Source organism: Oncorhynchus kisutch, linkage group LG1 (genome assembly GCF_002021735.2).
Source record: "Oncorhynchus kisutch isolate 150728-3 linkage group LG1, Okis_V2, whole genome shotgun sequence".
Classification (NCBI taxonomy): Eukaryota; Metazoa; Chordata; class Actinopteri; order Salmoniformes; family Salmonidae; genus Oncorhynchus; species Oncorhynchus kisutch.
The window spans coordinates 27268882-27292556 of record NC_034174.2 but is presented as its reverse complement, the minus strand read 5'-3'; the positions used below and the strand labels follow the sequence as shown (position 1 = coordinate 27292556).

Sequence of the window (23675 nt, the reverse complement as noted above, 5' to 3'; positions counted from 1 at the left end):
AATTGCAAAAATCGCTGAAGTTGGAGACTTTTATCTCCCTCACCAACTTCAAACATCAGCTATCTGAGCAGCTAACCGATCGCTGCAGCTGTACATAGTCTATTGGTAAATAGCCCACCCTTTTTCACCTACCTCATCCCCATACTGTTTTTATTTATTTACTTTTCTGCTCTTTTGCACACCAATATCTCTACCTGTACATGACCATCTGATCATTCATCACTCCAGTGTTAATCTGCAAAATTGTAATTATTTGCCTACCTCCTCATGCCTTTTGCACACATTGTATATAGACTCCCCCTTTGTTTTCTACTGTGTTATTGACTTGTTAATTGTTTACTCCATGTGTAACTCTGTGTTGTCTGTTCACACTGCTATGCTTTATCTTGGCCAGGTCGCAGTTGCAAATGAGAACTTGTTTTCAACTAGCCTACCTGGTTAAATAAAGATGAAATAAATAAAATAAAATAAAAAAGAAAGGGAGTTTCAAACCTCTCTGCCAATGAGAGGTCGTTTTCAGATTCCCCTCCCCACTCAGACCACTCCCAGACTTTTGCTAAGAAGCTAATTTTGTTTCTTTTAGACTATTTTATTTAACACAATCATGGTAAGGTACTTCATTGTTACTCCTAAATGATTTTATATTGAGATAAAAATGGTTGCATTGGACCTTTAAGTGCAATGTTTGTGTGTTTGTGTGCATTTTGAATGTCTAAATCTGCACGTTCCAAGTTACCACAATTTGTCATTTGAAGAGATATGTCTTCATAGTGGTGGCACAGGGCTACTCATTTCTCCTAAGTGAAAATGTTCTATTTTCCCCATCTCTCTCTTCATTTTAATTCCATGTTGTCGCTGTCACTTGTCCACTAAAGCTTAACATTGTTGTCATATAACGCCCACCAGGTGCCATTGGAGAGTTCCTCAATGAGCTTGACACCTTGATAAGCTAATTTTTACAACGATGGCTCACCACTCATCGTACTGAGCAACTTCAACCTCCCACTCCTTTCCGCTTTTGAGCTCACCCTTTCCCAGTCCCCTCCCACTCTCAAGGCAGGCAATGCTCAATGACCTCATCTTTACTAAATCCTGTTCACCTACTAACCGTACTGCAACCCCCTTGATATTTCTGATCACTACTTGGTTTCCTTTTCTCTCCCTCTCTCCTCCAACCTTACCCACTCAGCCTCTACCCAGATGGTCCTGTACATCAATATTCACTCTCTGTCCCACTACTCTATCCTATCAACTCTACCTTCTGCTAAATCCCTCTCACTACTGTCCTGATTCGGCCTCTTCGACCCCACTGACCTCCATTTCCGCATCCTATGACTATCGCTGTATCTTTCCTCCCGGCCGGCTCGGCCCTCCCCTCCTGCTTCGAGGCTGAGTGACTCACTGCAAGCTCACAGAATAGGATGCCGAAATGTATCAACTAAACTCACGCACATGGAATTGTTCCAAAAGCCGATCTGTAACCCGTCAATAACATCAATTTATTTCCATAGTAGTAGGCTGTTAGGCAATTTCCATTCCCTGCTTTATATGGCCTGTGTAAGGCCTAAATGTCTCACCGCCCACAAAGCTTAATTGAAGTAGTAGCACAATTCAACACAACAAGCTTCTGGGTTTATAAAAAATATATATAATCTTGATTTGAAACGTTTTCTTCTCACAACATGATTGTTCTGAAGCGTGGGTTGTAAGAATATTTTCGACCAGCCATCTGATTTTTTTGCGGGTCAACTGCGGGGAACCGTGAGTATCCGACGTGATGCAGGACTCTACCTTCAGGCTATGCTCAAACCTTACACTCCATCCTGAGCACTCCGTTCTGCCACCTCTGGTCTCTTGGCCCTCCACCCCTACCGGGAGTCAGCTCCCGGTCAGTTCAGTCAATGCTCTCTGTGTCCTGGCACTTCATTTCAAAATAATGTGTATTTTATACTAGTACTGATTTGCTGATAACTACAGGTAACTGACAAAATAAAATAAACATCAACAAAAAGTGTCTTAATTGGGTGTTGTGCCACCACGAGCCAGAACAGCTTCAATGCACCTTGGCATAGATTCTATAAGTGTCTGGAACTCTATTGGAGGGATGCGTTTTGTTAATGGTGGTGGAAAAAGCTGTCTCAGGCGCTGCTCCAGCAAGTGTTCATTTGGGTTGAGATCTGGTGACTGCTGATCGTTTTCATGCACATCAAACCATTCAGTGACCACTCGTGCCCTGTGGATGGGGGACATTGTCGTCAGCATTTTATGCATGACCCTAAGCATGATGGAATGTTAATTGCTTAATTAACTCAGGAACCACACCTGTGTGGAAGCACCTGCTGTCAACATACTGTGTATCCTTGATTTACTCCTTGATTTAGTGTTTCCATTATTTTGGCAGTTATCTGTACTTTATTGAGGGAAAATGTACTTACTGCAGCTGTGATATGTGGTTGTCTCACCTAGCCAATTAGATGAATGCAGTAGTTGTAAGTCGCTCTGGATAAGAGAGTCCGCTAAACGACTAAAATGTCAATGTAAAATGTTAAGTAACCCTTACACAAAACACTCACTGCTTAAAATCCATTTATCCCATCGTACAACTGGATTTCCTTCGGCAGAGCAATCCAACCAAACTGATAGGGGATCAATTTCCTTAAAGGAAAATACCACGCCAAAACTATCTTGGTATTTGTTTCATTAGTCCAGTGTTGATACAGTCCCTAATTCCCTAATTGTTTTGCATGTCAGCAATCAAGTTTTCAATGTATGGAACTTTCAATATACAGAAAGTGTCACAGTATGATGCGTTTTGCATTGATGTTGTTTAGATGTTCCTTAAAGGAAAATGTTTATCTCACATGTACAGTAACCGGTAAGAATGAATAATGTCCTGGTTCCCATCTACAGGTGTGCCAGAAGAGACCAATGCCAGAGAGCAGAGGAGCCCTTCCGCTTCGCCACTGATATCGAACGTTGTGTGAAAGTTATCGCTCACCCAGACAGCATTGCCGTGTCAGCACACAGTGTGCCTGTAAGTCAACAGTTAATTATTTACTTCTGATCAAACTGATTCTGACGTGTTCTGAGTCTTGATGGTGGGAAGAAGTCCTCAGTGTTTCATGATAGACCAGACTGTTCCAACCCAGCTATCTCTCTCTGCTTCTCTCCTATAGCTTGTGCTGGAGGTGAGCAATGTACCTGACCTCTCAACTGGGATCACCTGTTTATTTGGAGAGCAGACCGAGGTGGAGGGCCATGTCAATGGCAACAGAGTCATGTGCCTGTCCCCATCTGGCAAAGAGGTCCCACACATACCTGAAGGACAAGGTGACAAAATATATAGCTCCAACATAGAACGTATTGCTCTGTGATCCTCAGTGATACATATGTGACTCTTTTACAGAGGACCAGCAGTCTGAATAAAGCCAACTACTATACTACCAATCTCCTCCCTTCCCTCTGCTTTTCTCTATCAGACTGGTTGGGTGTTGCGCTGCGTCTGAACTCTAAGGAGACAGGTCAAATGCTGGGCAGTACAGAGGTCAAGTTCTATAACTGCAGCGTGCATCACACGTAAGTTAATTTCCCGGCCCACATGTTATCTGATGCATTCAAAAGAGAGTAGGGCCCAACCTCATTAGGACATTGATGCGGACAACCCCACTTAAGATCAGGCAGATAGGTAACCCCTAAGTTCAAATGACCCATCCATTTTGATTTAGGTCAACCTAAGGCAGATAACCCCGCATTGTTAGCTTGTTTAGTTCTACTTAGTGTTTCTAGACTGGTTCCCTGAGGAACAGTGTACATACTGAGTAGTATGAGTACATACACCTAAACATAGTTCCCTGACCGTGACCTTCAGGTCCACTTTAACATAATAGAAATACAGTCCAAAGCCAAATCATATCCGTTTGATCAAAATTAGGTGTCCATTAGCAAACTGGTCAGAGACAGTAGCTAGCTGTGATTAATATTTTAGTCTAAACAGCCTCCCCCTCCCCACTCTGCCTCACACAGCACAGCACAGCACAGCAGCATCACATCAGCCTCCATAATGAATTATCCTGTGTCTGAAAGGACCTGGCAGGCCAGTTCTATGTATACAGAGCTGTTACAGAACATACTGACTTACTGTGTGCTGGTGCCTAATACTGCTCTCTCTGCAACACTGCTGTATTAACAGTATGTGTTAGTGGTACAATGTTGAGGAAACAGCCTAACCTCTCCATGAACTGTATAATGTTCAGTTAACTGTATGTAATTAGGAACTTCCGTTCTCTAAGAGCATGTGCTTGGCCACAGAGTCTCTAGAAGCATTGGGATGTCTGTTGGCTGGTTAGTCATATGATGTGTGTAACATGTCCATCTGTCCCTCTCCTTGCACTGCAGGTGTCTGTCCTGTGTGAACAGTACCTTCCGCTGCCACTGGTGTAAATATCGCAACCTGTGTACCCACAATCCTTTCAGCTGCTCCTTTCAGGAGGGCCGGGTCAACGCCTCAGAGGTAGCTACATGGCTACTGATCAACATACACCAGATTAAAAGTATTTTCTTGTATAATGCACATTAACCCATGTTTTCATTAGTCCATATTTCCATAACATGTTACTCTTTAGGCAATCTATCTTTATAATTTAATAGACCTTGATAGACCCCTGCTGAGGTTCTTTGACTCTTGGAATATGTTCTCTAGGACTGCCCCCAGCTGCTGCACTCTGGGGAGATCCTGATCCCAGCAGGGGAGGTGAGACCCATCACCCTGAGGGCCCGGAACCTCCCACAGCCCCAGTCTGGCCAGCGGGGGTACGAGTGTGTGCTCCACGTCCAGGGAACCAACCACCGTGTCACCGCCCTGCGCTTCAACAGCTCCAGTGTGCAGTGCCAGAACAGCTCGGTACGTACTGTGACTGGGTGACCCTCTCTAACACTCCCCCTGGCACCAGCCTCAGTCTGGTTGTGCATTATCCAGGACAATTATCTGTAGTCTAGTGAATTACATCTGAGCTAGTCTCTGAGAGCAATCTGAATCTGATCTCATCCCACTGAGATGAGCTCAGGTTTGCCATGTCTTGATCAAATAAGAAGTAGGTTGTCTGCAGCAGAATGACTAAAACATTTAATTTATGTCTGAAACCAAACGTTAGTGTCATTCAAAGGTGCATCTAGGTCCACGTAATAGGGACATAATAGGTTAGTCGACAGTGAGGATGAGTGTCAGACAGTGCTGTATAGACAACATGACACACAATCCATTTTTAATGCATCTATACCTCAATCTCCTATCTCACGTCCAGTGAAAAGCCCATTTTCCTCAGCACTAGATGAACAGCCTCTCCATTCCCCGCAGAGTCCTGTCCCAATATGGCCATGCACAGTGGAGAGGAGCAGACAGTGATCATAGAAATGACAGGTGGTTAAAAGCCTCATCTCTCTCTCTTCCTCCCTCTCCCACCCCTCTTTCTCTCCCTCTTCCTACCTCTCTGTCTCCGGCAGTACATATATGAGGGTGTGAGGATCAGTGACCTGGCAGTGGACCTCTCCATCATTTGGAATGGCAATTTCATCATCGACAATCCAGATAAGATTAAAGGTGCCTCTGCCATCCATCACTGTCTGCCATGGCTGAGGAGTGGAAAGCTCTCACTCTGGGATGGATGGGGTTTAGCCCACGCCAAGGCTTTCACTCAGCCTTGGGAGAACGTTCACATGGCACTCTCTACTGTGTTATTAGTCCTAGCCAATCATCTGGGCTGTGAGGGTGGACTTTTGTGTTTACCATTTTGATTTCTCACTAACTCTTAGATCTCTCCATTATCCTGCTTGAGTGTGTATTTGGTTTTAGAATAGTGCCATTCAATATCTAAATACTGTAAAATTTACACTGACTGTACAAAACATTAGGAACAGCTGCTTTTTTCATGACATAGACTAACCAGGTGAATCCAGGTGAAAGCTATGATCCCATATTGACGTCATGTAGATGAAGGGGAGGAGACAGGTTAAAGAATATTTTTTAAGCTTTGAGACAACTGAGACATGGATTGTGTATGTGTGCATTCAGAGGGGGAATGGGCAAGACAAAAGATGTAAGTGCCTTTGAACATGGTATGGTAGTAGGTGACAGGTGCACCAGTTTGATTGTGTCAAGAACTGCAACACTTCTGGGTTTTTCATGCTCAACAGTTTCCAGTGTGTATCAAGAATGGTCCACCGCTCAAAGGACATCCAGCCAACTTGACACAAGTGTGTAAAAGCATTGGAGTCAACATGGGCCAGAGTCCCTGGGGAATGCTTTTGACACCTTGAGGCTGTTTTGAGGCCAGAGGGGGGTGCAACTCAATATTAGGAAGTGTTCTTAATGTTTTGTACACTCAGTGTACAAGCACTGAATGTAATTCAACTGCGGTCCTCCTGTATTCCACAGTGCACCTGTATAAGTGTGGTGCCCAGAGGGACAGCTGTGGCATGTGTCTGCGGGCTGAGAGGAAGTTCCAGTGTGGCTGGTGCAGTGGAGAAGGCCGTTGCACCATGAGGCAGCACTGCCTGCCCATCAGCCCCTACGCCAGCCGCTGGCTCGACGTGTCCACCAGGAACGTTAAGTGTACCAACCCACGCATAACTGAGGTTAGTCAGTCAGACCCTTATCTTTTACAACTAACCCCTACTTTAACCTTCACCATTATCCATCATATGGCCTTAGTGATAAGAGGCCATCTCAGAAATAACCAGTAAAAACCATTGAGATCAGTCCTTAGACATGAGCAAGACTGGTGGTAGCTTGTGGAATAGACACCGGCTGGAATGCGGTTTTAACCAATCAGCATCGAGGATTAGACCCACTCGTTGTATAAATAAGACTAAATCAGACATACAGCTTGTGCCAAATTAATGCAACCTTAAGTTATGCCCTATGCACCCTATTTTGTGGGTGGCAATGAGTGTTCTCCAACACACTGTTCATTTTTTAGAATGAGAGAGACAGTAGGTCAAATAGCCACAGAGAATTACTGCTCCAACTTCAAAGAGCCATGAGCCTTTGAAGTCCCTGTCACATTATTAGTGTTTCAGTGGCAGTCTGGGAGTGAATTGATTCAGACCCGGACTGCTACTGCCTGCTGCTGGGAACTGGGAGAGCACTGCTCAACAGGCCTGAAGGCTATTTGTGTGGTCAAGCCATTTTAGATAGAGCCTCTGCATAGTTGTTTTTGTGCATAGTGATGCAATGCATTAATATGTTATCACTTATTGAAAATATTACACTACTTGTGTGCTGCCACCATAAATCTGTTCCTTCTCCATGCCCCCCTCACCTTCCTGTAGGTGAGCCCAGTGGCAGGGCCTCCAGAAGGGGGAACACTGGTCACCATCCAGGGCCTGAACTTGGGCCTGTCCTTCTCTGAGCTGGTTGGCAATGTGGAGGTGGCAGGGGTTCAGTGTACCCCACAGGAAGAGGGCTACATCACTGCAGAACAGTAAGAACCAAAACGTACAGAAGCACCCAGACTCCCCATAGCCTTAACACCAAAACCTAACCCTAAACCTAACCCTAACCCTAAAACTAACCGTAGCTCCTAACCCTAAACCTAATTCTAACCATAACATTAATTCTAACCTGAACCCTAACCCTTAACATTTTGGGGACAAACAAAATGTCCACAGTTGGTTTTGTTTGTTTACTACTCTTGTGGCAACTTCTGGTCCCTACAAATATACAGTTGAAGTCAGAGGTTTACATACACCTCAGCCAAATACATTTAAACTCAGTTTTTCACAATTCCTGACATTTAATCCTAGTAAAAATTCCCTGTCTTAGGTCAGTTAGGATCACCACTTTATTTTAAGAATATAATAATATAATGATTTATTTTTGCTTTTATTTATTTCATCACATTCCCAGTGGGTCAGAAGTTTACATACACTCAATTAGTATTTGGTAGCATTGCCTTTAAATTGTTTAACTTGGGTCAAACTTTACAGGTAGCCTTCCACAAGCTTCCCAAAAATAAGTTGGGTGAATTTTGGCCCATTCCTCCCGACCGAGCTGATGTAACTGAGTCAGGTTTGTAGGCCTCCTTGCTCGCACACGCTTTTTCTGTTCTGCCCAGATTTTCTACAGGTTTGAGGTCAGGGCTTTGTGATGGCCACTCCAATACCTTGACTTTGTTGTCCTTAAGCCATTTTGCCACAAGTATGCTTGGGGTCATTGTCCATTTGGAAGACCCATTTGCGACCAAGCTTTAACTTCCTGACTGATGTCTTGAGATGTTGCTTCAATATATCCACGTAATGTTCCATCCTCATGATGCCATCTATTTTGTGAAGTGCACCAGTCCCTCCTGCAGCAAAGCAACCCCACAACATGATGCTGCCATCCCCGTGCTTCACGGTTGGGATGGTGTTCTTCAGCTTGCAAGCCTCCCCCTTTTTCCTCCAAACATAACTATGGTCATTATGGCAAAACAGTTCTACATTTCTCCAAAAAGTACAATCTTTGTCCCCATGTGCAGTTGCAAACTGTAGTCTGGCTTTTTTATGGCGGTTTTGGAGCAGTGGCTTCTTCCTTGATGAGCGGCCTTTCAGGTTATGTCGATATAGGACTCGTTTTACAGTGTTTATAGATACTTTTGTACCTGTTTCCTCCAGTATCTTCACAAGGTCCTTTGCTGTTGTTCTGGGATTGATTTTCACTTTTCGCACCAAAGTGCATTCATCTCTAGGAGACAGAACGCGTCTCCTTCCTGAGCAGTATGACGGCTGCGTGTTCCCATGGTGTTTATACTTGCATGCTATTGTTTGTACAGATGAACGTGGTATCTTCAGGCATTTGGAAATTGCTCCCAAAGATGAACCAGACATGTGGAGGTATGCAACTTTTTTTCAGAGGTCATTGCTGATTTCCTTTGATTTTCCTCAAGATGTCAAGCAAAGAGGCACTGAGCTTGAAGGTAGGCCTTGAAATACATCCACAGGCACACCTCCAATTGACTCAAATGATGTCAATTAGCCTATCAGAAGCTTCTGAAACCATGTCATCATTTTCTGGAATTTTCCAAGTTGTCTAAAGGCACAGTCAACTTCGTGTATAATCTTCTGACCCACTGGAATTGTGATACAGTGAAATAATCTGTCTGTAAACAATTGTTGGAAAAATGACTTGTGTCATACACAAAGTAGATGTCCTAACTGACTTGCCAAAACTATAGTTTGTTAACAAGAAATTTGTGGAGTGGTTGAAAAACGAGTTTTAATGACTCCAACCTAAGTGTATGTAAACTTCCGACTTCAACTGTAGTTAAACACGTCCACACACACAGACACAAACACACACACACACACTATGACTAATGATGAACATAAAGATATACAGGTTGCAGCAGGCATTCTTTAGTGTGCTGAGGAGTAGAGAGCAGAGCTGTTTTGTGTGCCGTTGTGAGGCTGACGGCACTGCTGTAATTGAAATGCGCCGCATGTCACTGACTGCAGAGACAATCTGTTAGCCATGTGTTTCTCTCACAGCCATGTAATTCGATTGGGCCATGGATCGAAGGGACCTTATTTATATCCTTGTATAAAAAAGGAACATGCCAGCAGAAAAACTGAAAACTCTCCTGACAGCAGAGGGTGGAGAGAAGAGGATTCATTGGGTCCTGTTGTCGGGGTGAAAGGTTTATCCCTAAGACTTAGCAATACTTTTCTGTGACTATTAATTTAGACCCCATACAGTGCTTTAAAACATGTCATTACAAACATAAATGTTATTGTAGGTCAGTTTGTATAATGACTTATTCATTGCGTTCTACATTATCTTATTGACCTGACAGGCTAACTGATTTATCGAGAACACACTGTTGCCATGGTGATGGAGGTAATGGTGGGTAGTGGATGTGGTGGAGTTTATTATTGCTGTTATATTGGTGCTTTTGGTTTTTCATTAGGAAGAAAGATGGCCCTCCATATTGACCTACCACTTCTATGAAAGTCTGCTTCAATCACATTGTCTAGAGAGCAACAGAAAACAGCACTTTTTCTTCAATTGAAAAACGTGAACAGCACAGTAATCTCTTTCTCTCCCTCCTTTCTCTCTTCCTCCCTCCTTTTCTCCCTCCTTTTCTCCTTTTCTCCCTCCTTTTCTCCCTCCCTCCCTCCCTCCCTCCCTCCTTTTCTTCCTCCCTCCTTTTCTCCTTTTCTCCCTCCTTTTCTCCTTTTCTCCCTCCTTTTCTCCTTTTCTCCCTCCTTTTCTCTCTCTCGCTCTCCCTCTCTCTATCTATCTCTCTATCTATCTATCTCTCTCTCTATCTCTCTCTCTCTCTCTGTGTGTGTGTGTGTGTTCTGACAGGATTGTGTGTAAAATGGCCTCTACGTCTCAGGGAAGTGCACCTGGTCCAGTCCAGCTGTGTGTTGGTGAATGTAGACCAGAACTACGAACTCAGTCCTCCCAGCTCTACTCCTTTGAGGTATGATCTGCATCTTAAACCATACATAGAACACATCTCTCTACCACAGTATTATTGCTTTGGAACAGTTTGTTCTCATACACTATCATATGAGTCATCAACAAAAAGTCCACAAAGTAGCATGTCGTGGAATATTGAGAAAATTATTTTTTCATAGACCCCTACCATGGTGGGACTGACCCCTGGCCGAGGGCCTGAGTCTGGGGGCACTAAGGTCACCATCGTGGGGGAGAACTTGGGTGCTGGGAGCAGTGTGAACGTTACCTTTGGAAACCAGACTTGTGAGCTGTACAGGTGAGTGCACAGGAACAAGCCAACCCGAGAACACTCTACTGAAGCTCCTACAAAGACCCTTATATAAAAGTGGGGACTTGATGAAAGTGCCTGTGGAAAGGCTGAAAGCCAGGACAGTGCATTGTTTTCTACTCTTATTTTTAGAGATATATTTAAAGATCAAAAAGGGTCCTCATTGTGAGTCTCAGGAAGGTGAAGAAAAGGCACCATTAGCTAGAAATCCTCTAATTACTATGTTTCATCTCTAACGAGGGAGGGGCAGACCATAATGCTCACTTGCCCTGCATTGTAATGTGCATAACTCACTGTAGTAGAGTTAAGATTCCCACCACGGTAAAGAGCAGGTACAGACAGAATCAAGGGCATTGAACCCTATTGGTATTCCTTGTTGGTTTTCCCAGGCGGACCATGTCGGAGATCGTGTGTTTCTCGGCACCCTCTGTGACGGGCGCCTCCCTGGTGCAGGTCAGTCTCAGTGTAGATCTGGCCATGGTGCCAGGAAGCCTGGGCTTTGAGTACATCGAGGATCCCACAGTCCAGCGCATCGAGCCAGAGTGGAGCATCACTAGGTACAACAAACCTCCCAGCTAATAAGTTGTGTGTCCAACCTGATATTTTTATAATATTTTGATAACCTCCTATTTATGCCCACCCACCCCCTCCATTTGGTTAAGCTATATATTACTGAAGAATAAGGTGAGTGAAGGTGTAAGGAACCACAGCAGCCTGCTCTGCTGGCCTTCCAGTCACATATTATGCATGATGGTTGGTGCAAGGCTATATGTGACTTGACACAGAGACAGCCAGCCAGGGAGAAGTGGTGCAGCGGCATGGCTACTGGCTTTCTACTCTGTCAACTGACAGGGGATTTCACAGACTTATAATCAAAGTCCCATCGTCTCATCATCTGTGTGCAGTCACACCATGTGGCCACCTAGGCTTCGGTATCCTTTGAAGTGTGGGAATGATTGGATTCGTCTCAAGCTGACTAGACAGATGTGCCCCTTTTTCATTTAGTTTCTCTCTTCTCTTCAGGTGGGTCTCTTTTCCCACACTCGGAAAAAAAAAAATCGGAGCTCTACATGATATCGCGGCTAGTTTGTTTGTGCTAATGGCATCTACATATATGTAGCACAATCATGTAGCTTTCATGAAATGCCAGCCATGGATACCTGAAAGATGAATAAATAGGAAGCCAGCTAGCAGAACCGTTCAATCTAGCCCTATCTGGCCAGAACAATTAGATGTTTTCTTAGTACCAAAGCACAGTTCAATGCAAATTAGGTGCTTTTGAGAACGACAGGAAGCAGAGGAAACTGTTTATCTTGGCTTACCTATTCTGAGGCTTTTGATAACGACAGGAAGCAGAGGAAACTGTTTATCTTGGCTCACCTATTCAGAGGTGTTTGATAACGAAAGGAAGCAGAGGAAACTGACAGTTTATCTTGCTCACCTATTCAGAGGCCAATATGGATGTGTATATATGTGAATGCGTTGTGTTTCATAGTGGACACACTACCCTGATGGTGACTGGGACCAACCTGGATGTGGTGCAGGAGCCGAGGGTCAGGGTCAAGTACGCCGGCCACGAGTCTGTCAATGTGAGTCTGTCCACTGATAACATAGTAGGATATCTCTTTCTCCTGTCCAGTATCTTGTATAGTACTGATAAATGGTGGCCAATTATAATTTCAAAACTCTTGACAAATATTTATTTGCTTGTCTGTCACTGTCCGTGGATCTCTCCCCAGGTGTGTAAGGTGCTCAACACCACCACGATAATCTGCTTCGCTCCCTCCCTGAAGGCAGAGTACACACTGGAGCAGGAGTCAGTGAAACACGTGGAAGAGTTTGGTTTTGTTTTCAACAATGTGCAGGCCCTGCTCACCTACAACAGTACAAGCTTCATCTACTACCCCAACCCTTACCTGGAGCCCCTCAGCTTGTCTGGGGTGCTGGAGCAGAAACCTGGCTCCCCCATCATACTCAAGGTAGGACAGCCCAGCCCAGCCTAGGGCAGCCCGTAACTGTAGCACAATTGTCATTAGATGATGAGTTCTATCTACTGACCTGATGGATGTGGGGTTTCCCTCTCTGTGTTGCAGGGGCGCAACCTGGTGCCCTCAGCATCTGGAGGGGCCAGGCTGAACTACACTGTGCTGATCGGGGACACACCCTGCTCCCTCACCGTCTCTGACACACAGCTCCTCTGTGAGCCCCCAAACCTCACAGGCCAGCACAAAGTCCTGGTCAGTCATTCTGTCTGTCTAAGTCCAGATCTAGATAAAATATTAAGTAAAATTCTGCTTGACCAAGGTCAAACAAATGTATAAAAGGAAACTATTGTTCAGTATGGTTTCCCTGTCTGTGAAAGTCTATTTGATTTATGGCATTTGTACACGTGTGTTTATGGCTTATTGCCAATGTACAGGTCCAGGTGGGTGGTCTCCACATCTCTCCTGGTGCAGTCCACATCCGCTCAGACAGCCTGCTCACCCTCCCCGCCATCTTCAGCATCACGGCTGGAGGAGGCCTGCTGCTCATCATCGTCTTCATTGTCCTATTGGCCTACAGACGAAAGTCGCACGAGAATGACCTCACTCTCAAACGCCTGCAGATGCAGATGGACACCCTGGAGTCTCGGGTGGCTCTGGAGTGCAAGGAAGGTGAGTCTGACCAGCACGTAATCAGACAACTGAGAAAAATATAATGCTGATAACTCCCAAATTGCTAGAATATGGACTAAATTCCTCCAATCATTCTCATTCTCTGTAATTGTGCCCAGCGTTCGCTGAGCTGCAGACTGACATCAACGAGCTGACCAGTGACCTGGACAGGGCTGGGATCCCCCACCTGGACTACCGCACCTATACCATGAGGGTCCTCTTCCCTGGCATTGATGACCATCCTGTACTCAGGGAGCTGGAGGTAACCAACCATTACCACCACTACAAACCTGGCCACACCTGACCCCTTGTCATCTACTTTAACTGTTAATGATTTGTAGAATCAGAATATCTAACCAACACAACCAATATGGCATACATAGGTGAATCATTTTACAATTGGGAGACAAAACGGATCATAAGCCCGAAGCAAGATCCCTCTACTCTCTAACTGAGGGTTATGTGTGTGTCTCTGTGTGTGTAGGTGTCTGGAAGCGGGCAGCAGGGTATGGAGAAGGCCCTGAAGCAGTTTGCCCAGCTGGTGAATAACAAGGTGTTCCTGCTGATCTTTATCCGTACTCTGGAGCTCCAGCGTTCCTTCTCCATGCGTGACCGTGGCTACGTGGCCTCGCTCATCATGACTGCACTGCAGGGACGTCTGGAGTACGCCACCGACGTGCTCAAACACCTCCTCTCTGACCTCATCGAGCGCAACCTGGAGAGCAAGAACCACCCCAAACTACTGCTGCGCAGGTACAGATAGATAATGCTAGAGCAGACAGGTGAAAGACAGGAGCAGTGACAGTGGAGAGAGGGAGAGGGAGAAGGGAAGGAATGCAGTGTAGACATCCATTGTCAGTCTGACTTATCCTCTGTGTGCCACTCATGAAACATTCAGCCGTAGCGCACGTTTCCTCCCCTCTACCTTGCTTTCTTCTGCACATTGTTTTTCCAGGACTGGGAGAAGCCTGCTAAATCTTTCATAGGAAAGTTTGGGGGAGCACTCAGTCTGAGACACACTCATTAAATATAGGGATAAGTTAACATGGGAGGCAACAAGCAACCTTGTTAGCCCAAACATTCTGCACTCATGAAAAGACAATGAAATGCAGGCAATGAGAAAGAAGTGACAGCCAGGTATATAAGTATGATGGACAGAGCATGAGCAAGTTAGGAGGCTGCAATGCAGATATATGGTTAACTCTAAAGGGAGGCAAAGGGCTAATATTTAACAGTTATCTTTGACGTTGGATTGCTTTATCAGATATAAGATACACATATGTTTTTAGTGTGGTATTTGTCTATTGATACATAACAAATCAGTTAATCTTGCACACACAGCATTTGATGATGGGATGAGTGCTGCTGACACAGAGAAAGGACACAAAGTAGCTTTTGCACAATTATGTCATGGCCCAAATAGGTTCTATTCTATAGCAGCAGCACTCAGGTTTTGGTGTGTTAGTCCTCTGAGACCATGCAGAGCAGCATGTTACTTTTTTTTTTTACCTCTTAATAAGCATTTTGTCTATCTACATGATCAGACCAATCTACCTTTAGACATCTACCTGTTAAAAATATATCTGTCTGATCCTTTCTTGCAGAACTGAGTCAGTTGCAGAGAAGATGCTGACAAATTGGTTTGCCTTCCTACTTCACAAATTCCTTAAGGTAATATCAATGACTTGGAACCTCATCACTGCAGATGTCAGCTTGATGTATTACTGCAATCCTCTAATGATTGTTATTGATTATACACCTGATGGATTTCTATGTGCATTTGGATTACACTTACGCCCCATGATGTGTGTTATGAATATGTTTTATGAACAATGTAGAGCAATAATGTTCACCTCAAAGGTCAAGCAGGTCTTATTGGTCTCTACAAATCAATGCTAAGCAACCTGGAGTTTAGAGTTGATGACTCATGCTCTGTTCTCTGAATCCCAGTCATATGGGGGTGAATAGCTCACAGGCATGTCTCTCCTCTCCTGCCTCTCTCAATCCTCTCATCCTCTGTTCCTCCCTGGACAAAGGAATGTGCAGGTGAGCCTCTCTTCATGCTGTACTGTGCCATCAAGCAGCAGATGGAGAAGGGACCTATAGACTGTATCACCGGGGAGGCGCGCTACTCCCTCAGTGAAGACAAACTCATCCGCCAACAGATTGAATACAAGACCCTGGTGAGTCAACATACCACACAACAATTTGTCTTAGATGTCAGATTCCATTAAAACCACTTGGAATATTTTCTCAGTTACCACCATGATAGTGGAAAGCTTGCCTACATGTCGTTCTGCCCCTGAGCAAGGCAGTCAACCCATTGATCCCCGGGTGCTGAAGACGTGGATGTCGATTATGGCAAACCCCCGCACCTCTCTGATTCAGAGGGGTTGGGTTAAATGCGGAAGACACATTTCAGTTGAATGCATTCAGTTGTACAACAGACTAGGTATCCCCCTTATTGCTTACAACACAGCTGGTAGGCAACATGCTGTGCTCTGTAAATATCAACTCATGGTGCCCTTATGTTAAACCGCTGAATAAGGGAGAATTCATTTGCTTGATAATAAAACAGTAAAGAGCCAAATAATATTTTACATGCCTTTCAGTGACACAATCAGCTAAGAATTTAATGAGATTATCTAACCAGGGCCAGACAGTTCCGGTCTTTGCTTGGCTACTGGGGGAAATGGTCTGTAGCTAAAGCAGAAGTTGGGTGCAGCAGCAGTGTGCCTCATCCCCCAGGCTGAGAGCAGCCCAGTGACAAGATGACACCTCTCTGATCGCCCTGTCGGAGAGGTTGTGTTTCATTACCCATTTAGTGCCCTGCTGGAGCTGGCAACCCAGCATCTAGCTGAAAGTGTGAAATTACATTTCTGGCCAAAGCTGTGAAAGTGATGGCACACAATGAGAGACTCCTCCATGCAGCCAGTAGACCAGTGTATAGAGAGGGACAGTAGGTAGTGCTGACCTCTCTCTCTCTCTCTCTCTCTCTCTCTCTCTCTCTCTCTCTCTCTCTCTCTCTCTCTCTCTCCTCTCTCCTCTCTCCTCTCTTCTCTCTTCTCTCTTCTCTCTCTCTCTCTCTCTCGTCCCTAATCAGACTCTGAGCTGTGTAAACCCAGACAATGAGAACAGCCCTGAGATCCCTGTCAAGGCGCTCAATTGTGACACCATCACCCAGGTGAAGGAGAAGATCCTGGATGCTGTCTGTAGGAACATGCACTTCTCCCAGAGGCCCCGCGCTGCAGACATGGACCTCGGTGAGTCAGACTGGCTCCAGTCGGAATTAATGGATGACCTACAATAACTGATATTAAGATAAACAAGTGATTTTTCTCTGTCTGATTGTTTGACTTATTGAGGGACTCATAGATGTACCCCTGTGTTTATATCCCCAACAGAATGGCGCCAGGGGAGGACGGCACGCGTGGTCCTGCAGGATGAAGACATCACCACTAAGATTGAAGGCGATTGGAAAAGACTCAACACCCTCATGCACTACCAGGTCAAGCCACTCACTCCCCAATCCCCATCACACAGTTCACTAACATGAATGTACAGTATGTTGTCCTCACTGCTTCCTCTGGCCATAGTAAACCAAACTGATCCAACTCTTTCATCTCCTGTATGAGTCAGCTGCTTCCTCTTACAGGTAAATCATGGGGGGTGTTCATAACAGCTCCAAATAGTGCACAAGTATAAACACATTACAGTCAATCTCACTCTATACCCACAAATGCTCTGACTCTCCAGCTGGGGTGTAAAACACGTTTGTATGAAGCCAAGAGACAAATACATTCAGCCTTGGCTGCCACACCAGGAGAGAGGTTTGAAAGAGGCGTAATGTGTTGATAAAATCTATCAAGGATGTGAACAATTTTCCTCAATTACTTTTAGTCTCTCTGGTATGTACCTGGTTCTGTGTGACAGCTGAATCTGCAAAGCAGCAGCAGCAGTGACTTCTGCTCCTGCTGGGAGCCTGCTTTACTGCAAAACGCATGCACATAGCATAAGTGAGCAGACCCTATAGGACATTTCTCAGCATGAAATGGGTATCACACAAAGCATCATCCATGGCATTTATAGCATAGCAAACGATATCTAAAAAATTGCCCTTGCTAGATCACTGCAAATGCATGTTTTATTTTACAGACTGTATTATCAAGTTCATTATATATCTCAAATAGTACATTATATAACTCCTTTAGGTCTCATCAGACTGGATTCATCATATCAATGTTTCTGTGGAAATCATTCTGACCCAATAATGTTGAATTGGGAGTGGGTCAAACTGACATGAACCCTTGTTTTTCTCCTATGAATCCTGCAGGTGTCAGACCGCTGTGTGGTGGCCCTGGTGCCCAAGCAGATGTCCTCTTACAACCTGCCCTCCTCAGCCAGCTTCCCACGCAGCATTAGCCGATACGGTCAGTCAGTCATTGCTGCCCTGGAGCCACCATCACCACCACACCACTCACTTACCTATTCATTATTCCACCTGACCTACTGATGTTCCTGCTCATGTTTTGAGACCGTCCGTGTGTCTGCAGATGTACCGTTCCGCTCCAACCCCACCAGCCCTGACAGCCCTCACTCCCGTATGCCCATGCTCACCCCGGACATGGAGAGCGGGGTGAAGGTGTGGCACCTGGTCAAGAACCACGACCACGGGGACCAGAAGGAGGGCGAACGCGGCTCCAAGATGGTGTCAGAGATCTACCTGACCAGGCTACTGGCTACTAAGGTATTACCTCACCCTCTCCCAGAGCATCTTAGCAATTACAGATTCAGTAAGTATGTTCCAACGATATGGTGTGCTTTTAACATTGCTGTGGTGTTTTGTTAGGGTACGCTGCAGAAGTTTGTGGATGACCTGTTTGAGACGTTGTTCAGCACCGTCTGCTGGGGTAGTGCTCTGCCACTCGCCATCAAGTACATGTTTGACTTCCTGGACGAGCAGGCTGACAAGCACGGCATCCATGACATGGACGTTCGCCACACATGGAAAAGCAACTGGTGAGGGAGCGCAGATTTAATATGCTACTTGAAAGCAACAGCACAAAATAATGAATTTATACTGATTGTCTTAATATGTAGCCTGTTTGGAAAATTGTATTTCTCGTCCTCTCTCTGCCCCAGCCTGCCTCTGCGCTTCTGGGTGAATGTGATCAAGAACCCTCAGTTTGTGTTTGACATCCACAAGAGCAGCATCACAGATGCCTGTCTGTCTGTTGTGGCGCAGACCTTCATGGACTCCTGCTCTACCTCAGAGCATCGCCTGGGCAAGGACTCACCCTCCACCAAGCTACTCTACGCCAAGGACATCCCCCACTACAAGAGCTGGGTAGAGAGGTGAGGTGTGTTTGTGTGTGTGTGTGTGTGTGTGTGTGTGTGTGTGTGTGTGTGTGTGTGTGTGTGTGTGTGTGTGTGTGTGTGTGTGTGTGTGTGTGTTTGTGTGTGTGTGTGTGTGTGTGTGTGTGTGTGTGTGTGTGTCTGTTAGTTGCATCACTCAACTGTGATGTTATTAATTAGATTCTTAGTTATTATTTCCCACTGAAATGATGGCGGTAGACAGACTTTATTAGCCAGACTACCTTTATATCTTACAGTCACACTTGGGCTGACAGAACAGCTCTAACCCCCAGGCTTGATGGCTGCTGACAGTACAGTGTGTCTCTGTCTCCCTCTAGGTACTACGCAGACATAAACCGCTTGCCTGCCATCAGCGACCAGGACATGAATGCCTACCTGGCCGAGCAGGCCCGCCTTCACTCCAATGAGTTCAATGTGCTCAGTGCCCTTCACGAGATCTACGCCTACGTCAGCAAGTACAGCCAAGAGGTGAGGCCCTATACTTCAATATCGTTACACATTATAGTAGGGGGGCAGGGTGCCATTCAGAACATATGCATCTAGATTCAAACTATTATCAAAGTATCCCTTAGCCTGTCTATGTTTAGTAACAGGAGGGAATTTGCAGCACAAAGTACAGTAACCTTGTGTTTCCCTGCCTGCTTTGCTGATTTCATGTTTGTCGTGTGTGTGTGTGTGTGTGTGTGTGTGTGTGTGTGTGTGTGTGTGTGTGTGTGTGTGTGTGTGTGTGTGTGTGTGTGTGTGTGTGTGTGTGTGTGTGTGTGTGTGTGTCAGATCATTGAGGCCCTGGAGCAGGATGAGCAGGCCCAGAAGCAGCGGCTGGCCTACAAGGTGGAGCAGATCATCGCAGCCATGTCTGTGGAGAGCTGAGACAGACATACAGATGTATGTACTCAGAGACACACTGACATGACAAGGCCCAGGACACAGGCCACAAGCTGTCAGCAGAGCAAGCACACCCAAAAGCCGCAGGTAAAGTAAAAGGGAACTGCAGAGTAATTCCGCCTGAGTGCTCAACAAGGGAAGAACATGGATAGACAAGCAAATTCACCAAGTACTGCTGTTCTCTTTCTGTTGGCTGCAATGAGACCACATGTGGAGGCAAAGACAAAATAACTTTCTGTTTTTACTTCAAAAACAAAATACATTTATCTAAGTATGAACTAATGACATACATATGTTGGCCTTGGACTGGCATTTCCACTTCAGTGGACAAGTCTAATAAGCCTCTATGAAAGCGTATGAAGGCTTTATGAAAGTGTATGAAGGCTTTATGAAAGCATATGAAGGCTCTATGAAAGCGTATGAAGGCTCTATGAAAGCGTATGAAGGCTCTATGAAAGCGTATGAAGCCTTTATGAAAGCGTATGAAGGCTCTATGAAAGCATATGAAGGCTCTATGAAAGCGTATGAAGGCTCTATGAAAGCGTATGAAGGCTCTATGAAAGCGTATGAAGGCTCTATGAAAGTGTATGAAGGCTCTATGAAAGCGTATGAAGGCTTTATGAAAGCGTATGAAGGCTCTATGAAAGTGTATGAAGGCTCTATGAAAGCGTATGAAGCCTTTATGAAAGCGTATGAAGGCTCTATGAAAGCGTATGAAGGCTCTATGAAAGCGTATGAAGGCTCTATGAAAGCGTATGAAGGCTCTATGAAAGCGTATGAAGGCTCTATGAAAGCGTATGAAGGCTTTATGAAAGCGTATGAAGGCTCTATGAAAGCGTATGAAGGCTCTATGAAAGCGTATGAAGGCTCTATGAAAGCGTATGAAGGCTCTATGAAAGCGTATGAAGGCTCTATGAAAGCGTATGAAGGCTCTATGAAAGCGTATGAAGGCTTTATGAAAGCGTATGAAGGCTTTATGAAAGTGTATGAAGGCTTTATGAAAGCATATGAAGGCTCTATGAAAGCGTATGAAGGCTCTATGAAAGTGTATGAAGGCTTTATGAAAGCGTATGAAGGCTTTATGAAAGCGTATGAAGGCTTTATGAAAGCATATGAAGGCTCTATGAAAGCGTATGAAGGCTCTATGAAAGCGTATGAAGGCTCTATGAAAGCGTATGAAGGCTCTATGAAAGCGTATGAAGGCTTTATGAAAGCGTATGAAGGCTCTATGAAAGCGTATGAAGCCTTTATGAAAGCGTATGAAGCCTCTATGAAAGCGTATGAAGGCTCTATGAAAGCGTATGAAGGCTCTATGAAAGCGTATGAAGGCTCTATGAAAGCGTATGAAGGCTATATGAAAGCGTATGAAGGCTCTATGAAAGCGTATGCAGGCTCTATGAAAGCGTATGAAGGCTCTATGAACGCGTATTAAGGCTTTATGAAAGCGTATTAAGGCTCTATGAAAGTTAGAATTTACTCTAAGATTGGGTGGCAGTAAAATGTTATCCTGAATCTCCATGTCATCCAAGGTAGCATCATTTTTTGGGGGGGGGGGGGGGGGGGGGGGGGCTACTTCTCTGCCTGACACTCAGCTTTCCAGACACACAACGCTATTATTACAGGTTGAGGGTTCAATTCCATTTTTGCATACTTTGGGCTGGATCCAACCAAATCTGCCTTAGCAATGGTTACACAGTTACACTGCCTACAGCCTGTGTAAACATGTGCCTAAATCTGGACACTGGGTGCATGGCGAGTGGAGGTAATCTGGTGCCCAAAATCTTTCTGTGAATCTATTTATGCTATTGTGTAAATACTCCAGAGCATATTTGATTTAATTAATTCATCAGAATTCAATACATTATTAACAGAACACATCTATATAGAAAGCCATTACAAATATATAATTTATTTAAAATGATCACTTCAGTTTGTTGACCTCTTAGTGCCAAAAGTTTATCGTACTAGGCCTAAATGCCCTGTAGACAAAGTAGGAATTATATATAAAATTGTTGAATAAGGTGGTCGGTCTTAAGTTATTAAGGCACTCTGACAACCATGAGGGAAGTGAGGGAAGAACTAGATTAGCAGTGACCTAAAGAAGCCAAATGGTGCTTTGGGAATCATTCCATAGAGCTGGAAGATTAATGACAGCTAACTACTTCCTGTGGGCCAGATCATTTTCATCCTGGTTAATGAGACTTCTCAGCCATCAGTCATTGTTTACACTGAACATGATACTTGAATTACATTAGATCTTTGTGTAATATTTTCGGAGAATCCTCAGGCTTCCACATAGCATGCTTTTAAAAGTAGTCTGTATCATTCTTTTAAATGTCCCTTTAATGTTATTACAGAATGAGATCAAAATGACAGAATAGCCATTTAAATGGTTTGATTTTCACATATTCAATGACTCATAATGTTTGCTGCTGCATTCATTGAGTGCAATCTTAAAGATGGTCATTATAAAACTGGACACTCCAGAGGATGGCTTTGTGTTTATCTTTATCTGCATTGATAAAGACATTTATATTACACTCCTGGTGATTTCTCCGTTATTCTACAGTCATTGTAAAGAAAAAAAGAAAAAACCTGTCATGTCCTGTTTGTGTAAAAAAAACAAATGTTACAAATATTCCCTCCCACTATTATAGCTACACTGTTTCCTGTGTGACGTTTTGATGATGATCATTTAGAAATGTGTTGTGCAATAAACTGTGAGACATTTTAACATGGAACCTTTTTAAATACAATATTTTATTGTATAAATATTGTACATACAAAACACTCCTATTTTGCAAGCAAATGATTCACTTTGTACTGTTGCTATACATTAAAAAGTCATCTTGAGGAAATACATTTGTCTGGATTCTTTTACAGCAATAATGTGTTTTTGAATTAGCATGAATGAGTCATAGCTAGAATGTGAGAGCCTTGAGGATGTTACTAGTAGCTTACAAATATGCATATTATTTTGGCCAATATTTTGGACCAACAGAATAGATGGCATTGACGCCGACTTGGCCCATCTCCCAATCCTCACGATGAAGCTAACATGCAGTGGATTATCCACTCAAGCATTTTATGTTTCATAATTCATGGCCGCTCCACTCTGTGTTCCCATTCTCACACTGGAGCCAATGTCTGATGCTGTTATTAGGGAGGTGATTTATCTGTCTGCTGGCGTAAGCAGCCCCAGACAACCCAGCCCTGTAGCCTACTCTACTCACCATGCTTAGGCTGCATTAGCACGCAACTTGAATAGTGTTGTAAATTGGTATCAGACAGGGCCCTGTCTCTGGACAGGGCTTCCACAGTCGGAAGTCTGAGGTCGACAATGATCTCTGGGATATTGTCCTACTCTTGTTAATCTGGGTAATTGCTAACATTGATTTAACTCCATCTCCAGTATCACTGATGCCTTTATACCTCTGAAATAAGTCTTCAACAGAGTGAGTTTGGAAAAGTAAATTCCAACTTCAGGTCTGTCTTTTTTCCAAGAAAATGATCCTGGGTATGTTATTGAGCTAAGATAAATAATTTGAGCAAATGAAGAGTGATTGAATTCTCAGTCTCTGAAACTACATTTTGGGAAAATAGCTTGAATCAAATCAAACTTTTAAATTGGAGATAGACCAAGTGGTCAAGGACTACAGCCAGCATACAATTCTACCTTTATGTAGGTACAAAAGAGGGGGCCTCAAGGGTACTTACCATAAGAGTAATTCATTATTCATACTAACCCTACAGGGCTCTATGTAAAGGAGAGGGGGAGAGGTATCTTACCTTTAAGACTATAATGTACCTGTTCTTTAGAACTGACAGCCTCACTCCTTTGCCTGTCAGAGAGCCTTCACCCAGCAACTAGCAGCCAGCTCACCTCCCTGAGAAACACTGGGGAGCATCATTAGAGCTCACACCTTCTCCACCCACAGACAGACAGACGAGCAGCCGACAGGGAGTCCTCTTATTTGGCATATGTATGGCTGGC

At 44.4% G+C, this 23675-nt stretch overlaps 1 protein-coding gene across 1 annotated transcript in view; it reads left to right on the top strand.

The window, feature by feature from the left end:
- LOC109875834 (plexin-A2-like) overlaps positions 1–19693 on the top strand; it is a 77640-nt gene extending 57947 nt beyond the window's left edge. Inside the window, exons 6-32 of the mRNA XM_031809651.1 lie at positions 2911–3034; positions 3177–3330; positions 3480–3576; positions 4396–4510; positions 4700–4900; positions 5500–5596; positions 6431–6630; positions 7327–7478; positions 10343–10460; positions 10618–10754; positions 11156–11323; positions 12262–12355; positions 12506–12745; positions 12860–13003; positions 13186–13420; positions 13540–13682; positions 13905–14173; positions 15025–15091; positions 15457–15603; positions 16524–16683; positions 16825–16928; positions 17754–17850; positions 17974–18167; positions 18270–18439; positions 18563–18775; positions 19114–19264; positions 19571–19693. Coding sequence (XP_031665511.1) covers positions 2911–3034; positions 3177–3330; positions 3480–3576; positions 4396–4510; positions 4700–4900; positions 5500–5596; positions 6431–6630; positions 7327–7478; positions 10343–10460; positions 10618–10754; positions 11156–11323; positions 12262–12355; positions 12506–12745; positions 12860–13003; positions 13186–13420; positions 13540–13682; positions 13905–14173; positions 15025–15091; positions 15457–15603; positions 16524–16683; positions 16825–16928; positions 17754–17850; positions 17974–18167; positions 18270–18439; positions 18563–18775; positions 19114–19264; positions 19571–19666 — 4087 coding nt within the window. The 3' untranslated portion in view covers positions 19667–19693. The remainder of the gene's footprint in view (positions 1–2910; positions 3035–3176; positions 3331–3479; positions 3577–4395; positions 4511–4699; positions 4901–5499; positions 5597–6430; positions 6631–7326; positions 7479–10342; positions 10461–10617; positions 10755–11155; positions 11324–12261; positions 12356–12505; positions 12746–12859; positions 13004–13185; positions 13421–13539; positions 13683–13904; positions 14174–15024; positions 15092–15456; positions 15604–16523; positions 16684–16824; positions 16929–17753; positions 17851–17973; positions 18168–18269; positions 18440–18562; positions 18776–19113; positions 19265–19570) is intronic.
- Positions 19694–23675: the final 3982 nt, after the last annotated feature.